The sequence below is a fragment of the Bactrocera latifrons genome, unplaced genomic scaffold (assembly GCF_001853355.1).
Source record: "Bactrocera latifrons isolate USDA-ARS-PBARC rearing strain unplaced genomic scaffold, ASM185335v1 scaffold_53, whole genome shotgun sequence".
In the NCBI taxonomy this organism is placed as follows: Eukaryota; Metazoa; Arthropoda; class Insecta; order Diptera; family Tephritidae; genus Bactrocera; species Bactrocera latifrons.
In genome coordinates, this window is record NW_017537190.1 from 969387 (window position 1) to 979949 (window position 10563).

General features: G+C 34.3%; 1 protein-coding gene across 1 annotated transcript in view; it reads left to right on the forward strand.

The window, feature by feature from the left end:
* Positions 1-8133, forward strand: part of LOC108974116 (carbonic anhydrase 2) — a 9476-nt gene extending 1343 nt beyond the window's left edge. Inside the window, exons 2-7 of the mRNA XM_018941755.1 lie at positions 4558-4679; positions 7144-7234; positions 7315-7580; positions 7644-7794; positions 7866-7945; positions 8009-8133. Of these exons, the coding sequence (XP_018797300.1) occupies positions 4558-4679; positions 7144-7234; positions 7315-7580; positions 7644-7794; positions 7866-7945; positions 8009-8122 (824 nt within the window). The 3' untranslated portion in view covers positions 8123-8133. The remainder of the gene's footprint in view (positions 1-4557; positions 4680-7143; positions 7235-7314; positions 7581-7643; positions 7795-7865; positions 7946-8008) is intronic.
* The last annotated feature ends 2430 nt before the right edge of the window (positions 8134-10563 follow it).

Below are 10563 nucleotides of genomic sequence, written 5' to 3' on the forward strand. Positions count from 1 at the left end.
ATTTTTAAATATTTCTTACAAAATTTGAAATTTCATATATATTATAACTTGTATTTATTTCCATTCTGGATAATTTTTTATGATATCAAGTGATAACAAACAATACCGTTAACTTCGTTTACACCGAAACCATAATACCGTTGACAAACAAAAAAGTTTTCCATATGAGGATTTAATATTGATCGATATACTATAGTGGTTCGTTCTCAACAAATTGTTCGGAAATTGCAGTTTTACCTTTGACAAAAATCATGCTTAATATCAGAAAGATATCTTGTCAAAAAAATGTCTTTATAAGAACTTGATTTTGATCGGTCAGTKTGCAGGACAACGCGGTTTCGACCTCCTTGGGGAGAAAAGGACGTTGACAAGCAGATGGAATTAGCTAAATTTACCCAGTTCGTCAAGCTGATCATTTRCATACATATTTCAKAGAGTCTCCGACATTTCCTTCTGAGTGTTAAAAACTTCTTGGCAAACTTAATATATTCTTGTATATATTTTGCGAAATTATATTGAAATTTCCAATATTTTCCTTAAGAAAAATTCCTTCATTCATTTGTTTCATTCATTTATTTGTTGAAGATTATCTTTTTCAAATGTTTTGGTTGCGGTTGCGTATCAGATGGTCCTACCGTTGAGTCCAATTTTCGATGACTAGTTGTAATGTTTTGTTCCAAAGCCTTAATCGAAGTGGGATTGTCCGCAGAGACTTTACATATCCTCACATTTTTGAAGAAATATACACCGATGATTCTCTACACCAAACCATGGTTTGTTCTGGATGAACTGGCAGCTCTTGCATCTCTTCAGGTTGCTCTTCGTCCCATATGCGGCAAATTTGTTTGTTTACATACCTATTGAGCCAGAAATGGGCCAAGTCGTTCCATACGTCAGTCCGATTTGCTGTGAACGACGCCGAATCGAATCTCCACGGTCTTCGTGTACACTCTCGGCTACGACTACGATATTTTCTTCACTGTGTGCTGAACGTGGTCTATTCGGTCGAATATTCTCCACTAATGAATGCTGGACCTCAAGATGGGTGATGGTGTCCCGAATAGTACGCTCTATAAGCTGAGTATGTTGATCATACGTTGAGCACCTCACTGTAAAGTACTTCTACTTGAATCACCCGTTATGATTATACGAAATGAGTTGTCTATACATTTTATTAAAAATTAACGAATAGTTCCATGAACTTTTTGCCGCCTTAATCACTGAGTATGTATTATGTCTGCACAATAATTTTACACATCTGAATTTAAACTCCATGGCAAGGATTGGTAGAATACTTAATAATTATTTCAAAAAAATAATATCAAAGTGAAATTCCATATAAGGTATCGGCTCGTTGCCAAGCTAAAGTTTAAACTTATTGAAATGAAAATTGTTTGCTCGGTGAAATGACCCTGTTAAAATTTGGTCAAAAGAAATGTAAATAAAAAACTGCTACCCAAATGGTTGCTTTGGATTTTCCAAGTCATCGCAGCATCACAATTTTCGGCCTGCCACGTGGTGACTGTGTAATTTACCGGCAAAAATATTTGAATTTCGTTTTGTTATTGTATTCTCGATTAGCGGTTTAATTGTCAAAAAAACAGCTTATCAATATGACATTGGTTTTACCAGACCGCATGCTTTTACCGATATGAGCTATGGAAACGAGTTTCAAGGCATTGTTAATTATATCAGACAATAAGTTATTCAATATTTTTTTTGTTTTTTTTTTAACGTTATTGCGGTAATTTTCTCACGCCTCAAGGTTAATTTGTTTTATTGCCATTTGGTGGTTTGGCACTTCAGGTAATCGTGTAATAAAGAAATTATCCTTTTTTTTTTTTTTTGTTATACTTTTTGGTATTTCTAGACTTTTTTTTTTGATATTTTTAAATGGCAAAGAGTGAAAATAATTTTTTGTTTACTGTAAAGATATTTTTGTAGATCATTAAAAGGGGTAAAAAGAGACAGACGTCACAGTTTGTCACAAGTTGCAGTATTGTAAACAAAGCCTTCCACTTCGTTTATTCATGACGTCACGAACCATAGTTTATTGCTGTCAAACGCACTCCAAAAAAGTASCGGGCCGAAACTGTCGTGGTCCATATTTCATACTTTCTTCTTGAATACCTAGTAAACATATTTAGTCATTTGTCAGCTGATCGTTAATTTATTGCTTGAAAAAAATCCTCTTAACCGCTATTATTGTTACACCGCACTTTCACTTCCCTATTTGTTATCTTTTTTCGAAAATATCGTGACCTACAGGTTACTACTTAGTCACATAACCTATAAAAATAGTAAATAGACTTTACCTTTCCGCGAACGACATCGCTTCATGCCTATTAATTATTTATTAAACTTAKGAAAAATGGTCTAAATCCGTCAGTTAGAATTTAATGCCGTAAAAAATATATTAATGTTAATCATTTACTACGTTTTACAACAACTATCAGCAATTTTTTTGGCATGAAATTCCATTCCATTCATAAATATGCAAATATATTCACAACTATTAAAGCTTGACCACTATTTGAAACTAGTGCTAAAATACSTTTGGTGTCATCGCAATACGTTGTGACAAAAAAATATCCGGAAATTGTAAAATAAAACGTAAAATATGAATAATTAAATATCAATATTTACTTTGTCGCCTTTAAAGTAACCCCAACCAGATCTAATTCACTTATTCCAAAAATTTTTCCAGCCCTCGAAACACTTCTCATAAGCACTTTTTTGGATGGCCTTTGGCTCCTTCAGCGAATGTTGTTTTATCTCTTCGATCGACTAAAAACGGATCCACGGTTCCACGGAGCGGCAATTTTAGTTTGGGGAACAAGAAAAAAATCCCACGGAGCCAAATCTGGTGAATTCGGTGTAAAATCTATGAATTGTTCTTTCGGCTCGTTTTTCCCGCCACTCCGATGATTATTGACTTGCTTGTATGTCAAACTCATAAACCCATGTCTCATCGGCAATTATAATGCTTTTCATGAATGTGAGATCGGAGCTCGCACGATCACTCATGTCCAAGAGACCTGTTTACGGTACTCTTTTTGAAAAAAATCCGGCTTTATCGGGACGATACCAGCAAAAACGCGGTTCATACTCAAAATATCCACCAAAATTATTCCAACGAACTCGCCTGTGATGTCAAGTTCTCCATCTCTCTAACACTTGCATGACTTCACTTTTTAAAAATTTCCTCAACGATCTCTCGTCTTTGAAGGCTTTGCACCACTCGTAGACTTGTGTTTATGATAAACTGAATCACCGTAAGCACTTTCCAACATTCGCAACGATCCCGCAAACGCAATTTGGTTAGAAATACRAAATTTGAGACAAAATCTTTGTTCGCCTTTTTACCTTTTGTACTACTCAACTCAAAACAGCTGCTGTAAACATTGATTGACAGATCGCGCTCATATTTGGTATAGTAATTAAGGACAGTTCTACCAACATAGCAATGTAAAGTTTTTGAAATTTACTCGGAGAATTTWATTTCCGGGTGCGTTTTTGTCACAATGTATATAAAAAATCGCAACAAATATAATCGGTAAAGATAAATGTTTGCATATTTAGTTTATTCTGTTAAAATGAAGAAGCATTTTTAAACGTTTGACATCTATTGCTTTTAATGGATAATAAATAACTGTATTTACGTACATATGTACATAATACTACAGTCAATAACTGCGGCAAATATATTTTGAAATATTATAACAAATAACCTTATTTAATTTCTTTTTAATTGTGCTTCATTTTTTTGAAGACTTTTTCCAAGACTCGGAGTTGGACCAAATTGCGTCATGGGGTGACTAAGCGAAACTTAGTAATCTTCAAAATAGACACACATTCTATAAATATTAACAACAGATATGCATATAGATATGTACATTTGCGTATAACGGTGTAGAAAATAAGCCAACATTGTATTTAAATCATCTTGAAATTGTGCAAAATTAAGCCAAAACCACAAATAAATCTCAAAAGAATAAAAATAATAATTCTTCCAGAGAAATGTGCGCATAAATTATAATTACATATAYATACATATATGTACATACATACATACATATGCATGTATAAATATTAGTATGCAAATAAGTATGTCGAACATAACATAATTTACATTTTTGGAGTGATCTTCTTTCTTGATTTTGCGTAGACACACATACATATAAGTATGTATGTTATGTGCCATAGGTAAGTATRTGGTTCACTTTCCATTTCATGCAACAACAACTCACACTCACATTAGTGAAATACAACAGAGCGTTGCGTTTTATTAGAAATGCAAAAGTAAATGTTTGAAGATGCTCCAACTCACACATACATATGTATATTTGTATTAATACAAACAGAGTCAAACTCGTAACTGTTATCTTAGGTCACGCTCARTTTATTTCTACTTTTTCTTATTGCAAACATACATTTTTGCAAATTTTTTTTTTGGCAAACTACTTTTGCTTATATTAAGTAATTATTTTTAAACAAGTTTTATTTATTATTTATGCACATGTTGTTTCTTCTTTTCAATTRCATTGCATTGTTCAGCTCGTCAAATAGCGGATCAGAGTGCGCCACAGTGGGATTACCGTGATACAAATAGATGGATCGCAGATTATCCAACTTGTGGTGGATTGCAACAGTCGCCGATCAATTTGGATCATTATACGGTAAGTGTTGGGTATTGCATATTTTTGTAGTTGTTCCTTAAGTTTCATATATGYACCATATAATCAAATATACAATGACTACACAATAGAACTTAGACGATAGTAACTATAGATGCGGTAAAAAAAACTTAAGAAACATCAGCTTAACTCAAAATTAAGTCTACTTTACCTTTGTAGAAGTCTTCCAGATTGCTAAGGCTGTTTCATGTTGAATGTGTGTGTTACTACACTGTTCAGTTTCCCACCGGCGAACCGTTTGTATTAAATCGAATAATTTTGAATAAACTTTGGTACTCGGATTATCCAAGTTTCATCATTATTATGGAGTTACCTAAATTAATTTTATGGTTTCCCAAGTACTCATGGATATTATTTTGAAAACTTTACAAAATACACACGAGCTATTCTCTACTCGCTATGATTGCGCTCTGCTCTCTTATCAAAACGTTGACAGCAAAGTTATCCATTTGAAAGTAATACAAAAATGAATAGGATACATGTGTAGATAAATTGGCATAATTGCTTAAATTTTTATTTATATGTTCTATATTCTGTCAAATAAGCACCCGGAAATTTGAAATAAAACGCAAACAGCATATCAATCATCTAAATTTATTATATCCCTTTCAAAATTTCCCCGTTTTGAGACAATACACTTCTTCCAACGAACAATCCAATCATCGAAACACTTTTTGAAGCTATATTCCGGGATGACCTTTAGTTCTCGTTGCGAGTTAGTTTTGATGTCTTCAATGCTCTCAAACGATATTTATTGAATTTTAGTTCAAAAACTCGTTCACAATGATCGCTTTGTGCGCCGGTACATTATCGTGGTACAAAATCCAATAGTTGTTCCGCCACAAATCTGGTCGTTTGCGACGAACATTCTCTCTCAAACGCTTCATAACGCCAATATAATCTCATGAGACATGTCCATTATTTAAGAATTCTCTCGCAAATAATAATGACGAATAAATAGCCATAGTACATATTGGATTTTAGACTCTTCCGACAGGTATACCTTACTGCGAGCAAATTCTACACCCTGCCCGCTGAGGTAACTATGAATAGGACAATAAAATATAATTTACGATACATGACATTATGCTTATGATTAAGAATATGGAAAAATATTTATATATAAAACTGAGCTAGGACCATAGTTTCTAAAAACGAACGTATAAATGAACAATATTTCCGCGGCATTCTCTAAATTTCCTCGAATATATCATTGTAGTCGTGTTAAACTTCAGGCTTAGACATATAATAGCAGGAACAGTGGAGAACGCTACTGCCTTCGTTCCTTTTCCTTCCTTATCGAGCAGAATGTGTGAACACTTGAGAACGTGGCAAAAACGCAGAAATCAGCCATCTTTGTTTGTTTTCATTTGAACAATGTTGCCACTGCTCAATACGCATATACAGTTTTGTACACATTTATGTTTTCAATTACAATTTTTTATAAAATAAAATATCAAAACTGAAAACAAACTATTAAAAATAGTTTATATATTTATAAATAACAGCATTCGACTCTGATTTTGAGTTATTTTAAGAAATGTTTCAGCCTAGGTTTTCTAAAACTCAATTTTAAAATTCGTGAAATCTTTCGAATGAAGTGTTCAAAACAAATAATTCAAAAAGCGATTGAAGCAGTCTTGAATATTTCTAAAGTAGAAATAAAGAGCTTGTATAGAGACGACATTTTAGTTATTAAGCCTTAGTACACTATTTTGTTTAATATTTGTAGTCAATAGTTTTTAGGTATTTTTATGCTTTCTTCTTCACTGGCACTTTGGTTTACGTTACTGACGTTTTAAGAGAAATCTATTCTTTACAACTCAAAACTATAGTAAAAAAAATCGCTCAATCCTAACTAGATGACAGGTAACATGAAATTATTTCTAGACCCGTGAGCAACAAGCACTGCAAAAGGATATCAATATAACAAAAATTCTATCATTGAGCTAAACGTAGATCATATTTTTGTTTTTTTGTAATAGTATTTAACTCTCAAGATTAATTTCATTATGACCTTCAAAAGGAGGAGCGTCTGAAATAATAATTAGAGATATTTCATAATTAAATCAAATAATTTATACCATCATAACATCTATACAGACTATTATTTTTATTGYCATCACGTATGACATAATTAATTCTATGTCATAACATTTGCATAAATATGTCGTATTTGCTAAAGAAAATTACTCAATTTCAAACACAACCAAATGAAAACTATAAACTACATAGATCTAGTATATATAGTGAAGTGTGTGTGTTCATTTCTTAATTGTCAAATTAGTAAATTGCATAATTAATATATTTACGTGTTACCAGTTTTGAGATGATATATTAATTCTAATTACTGATAAATTAAGTGACGATATGGAATGCTTMAATTTTTTTATAATTTTATATTTGCTTCTCATTTCTCATACTTTTTGTTTGTGTGCACTTTCAGTCTATCGGATCGCTTAAGCCGGCTTTGAAGTTCAGAAACTATGCGCAACCGTTCGCTGGCCGACTCACGCTCGTCAATAACGGTCATACAGGTAATGTATACATACAAACTTCTTTATAGCAACAACAAATTACACGACTGAATTGAATAATACACTGTCGTACTTAACAGCTGATATAGCACTGCCGGAGACTGTACGTGGACCGCGTCCAACTATCACCGGCGGTCTATTGGATGGCGTTTACGAAGCGCAATCGGTGCATTTTCATTGGGGTGCACCAGGCGGTGCCAGGGGTTCGGAGCACACCGTCAATGGTTACCGTTACGATGTGGAAATCCACATTGTGCATAAAAATATGAAATATGGCAACGCACAGGAGGCAATGCAACATCCAGACGGTTTGGCTGTGYTGGCCGTTATGATTAATATTGTGGACGTAAGTGTGGCGTATAGCGGGAAATGTTGTTTTTTACGCATAATAAATATCTGTGCTTCATAGATTCCGCAAACTTATTACCCGGGACTGAATATAGTTTTCAATTCATTACCCAGAGTRCGGGCGGCCAACACGAATACTACTATAATCAATCAACTTAGCTTGAATCACTTTTTGGGCGATGTGGATACAAGAAACTTTTTCGCCTACAGAGGTGCGTGTCACATACATATAAATATTTAATGTTTAATGATAATTTGAGACTTTTATTTTTTTTATTTTCAGGCTCACTGACCACACCGCCCTGTTCGGAAGCGGTTACCTGGCACGTTTTTCCCAGGCCACTTTTGATATCACGTGAAATGGTAAATGACTGTGCATAATGTTTAATTTAATTTGTTTCTTAATGTTCCATCGCTTTTGTACAGATTCAAAGATTCTTCGAACTGAGACAGACCAATGGTGCACCGTTATGGAACAACTACCGGCCATTGCAAGCATTGAATAGACGCCAAGTTTATCGGCGTAAAGGCGGTATTTAGGATGCTTTACTGAACTGACCACTACAATGGCATCCATTGTTAAAAACTAAAGCCGAATCTAATTTATTGAATTTAGTTTTAAGTTTTTAGTTTTGAAACCGATTTTTTTGTAATAAATAAACTTATGTATGTAAGTATAAAGAAAGTAAACTTTCTTTTATTAACTGGAAACTGGAGGGTATTTAATGGATTTCCAAGTGATTGCRACTGACTAGAACTCAGTCTGTATTTCTTCAAGGAGTGCTTAAGGGGATTGTTTCTTCAAATGATTGCTAAATCAATACACACTTTATTTACTGCTGGGAAGCTTTGCGCCCAGAGTGCAGAGGCAATAGAAACTTTAGAAATATCAATTGACCCTGTAATGCAGGAAGCTTCGATCAGCTTTTGCATCGGGACCCGATATGGAATCGATCCTATCTGCGGGTGCAATTGATGAGCTTGTCGAAGTTTTCAGCGCTGAGAGTAGAACTACTTTTGAATGGGCTTTGCTTTTCTTTACCATGCTTCTGTTCAGATCGCCGTATAGATAATGCATGGATTTCCCAATCACGTTTCGAATGTTAGGCGTACACCATTCTTGGCAATCTCGTCCACCATTTCATTGCCCTCGATACCTTTGTGACCTGGCATCCAGTAGAAGTGAAGTTGCTTGCTTCTGGTAACACGTTCCACTGCTGCCCTGCTTTCCAAGACACTTCCGTCCGATATGTGATACGTGGTTACTGCCTTCATTGCTGCTTGGATGTCTACACAAATACATTATGGCATTTGGACAATAGAGGCCAGCTCCGCGGCTTACTGCAGTGCTCCGGCAATTTAAAAGTATAATGCATAACTCTGAACAGTATATCCCCGCACCCACTCCATCCTCCATTTTCAARCCATTCTTGTAGATACTTACGAGTGTTGCACCAGCTAACATACATTTACGCCAAACATCTTTTACTTAGATTTTTTTCAGTTGAAAAGGTGGATCATCTAGTCGGTGCTTGCCAAACCGGCATTACCTACCGAGATATACCCGAAGGTTCTATATGTACTATAAATTCTCCTGTAGCCAGCGTCATCCTGCCGATTATGTTGCGCAGTTTTCAACTAAGAGGTCTATAGCTGACAGGTTTAGTACTATTTCAAGACCCTCGTTGGAGTTGTTCTTAAATTTCCCGATATGCACAGCGCAGTGTGACTCTGTTGCGGTCCTTGAGGGAGAATTGTATCCTATTTTTCAAATGGGAAGCTACATACAGGATTTTTTTTTTGCTTTTTTGTAAACAMAAGCAGATCTGTTTTCTTGTGGTTCAATCCCAGACTGAATTCTGGAATGAGAGTAGTGATCATAAAACTGCTAATACTCTGTARACACCTGCCCGTAATTAAGAGGACAATGTCGTTCACATATTCCACTATCTTAGGGGTRTTGTCGTCTAAGTTCCTTAGCAGTGTAATCATTCCTTGATCATTCTAGGGTMATTCCAATCTGTTTTTATACTTCTRAGGGTCAAGARACTTCTAATCCAACGGTGTATGACAGGATCAACACCTATGGACTGGATACTATTCAGAATATATTCTGTACGTTGTGGAAAGTTTTGCTCATAAGAAAAAATAATAATAAATTTCAAAATCGAAACCGAAAATATTTATTTTTGTCTTTGAGACTTATTTATAGGCACGATGAAAGTTAAACTAATCGGAAGCTGTAGACTTTGGAAGGGTAAGGTACATATATTCATTGAATTCAAGAAAAACATTTCTCCATTAAACACCAAAAAGTTTATCGTTTCCGTTCAATTCTTCAAGATTAAATCTTACATTACTGTAGCAAATGTGCAGTCATCTCAAATTACGATTGAAGTTKTTTGCAATACTGCATCTATTCCATAATTACTTAATCTTGGGTAATATATACCTATTTGACATCTACTTAATCTTCGGAGGTAATTACCTCACATCGTCATCTGTTAGAGTATTAGAGAATAATATAATCTTTTGCCATATAATAAACAAGTAATTGTCAATAAAATAATTTCGCGCCCTTATATTATTATATAACATATCTTATCATTTAAGTTGGAAAAAGTGCGCTAAAACTTTTTATAATTACTTCAGGGCTTACCAATTTACTGCGAACAAACAATCGACTTGTAGCTTTTATAACTTTTATAATATTTATAGATAATAAAAATTTACAATATTATCTTCAAAATAAAAGCCCAGAAAACGCTATTAAACGAAAACCTATAAAGTGACATAACTCAGCACTAAATTATATTATAATACTATAATTAGGCACGGGAGATCACAATTGCTATAGATGTAGTCCCGCCCTTTAAAAGGCTGAATGCTCATATCYCCTAAATCACTTCAGCACCCAACCGATTCTGTAAAAATGGATGAATTCGGGCGATAATCCCGAACACTCCCCATATTACTGTTCC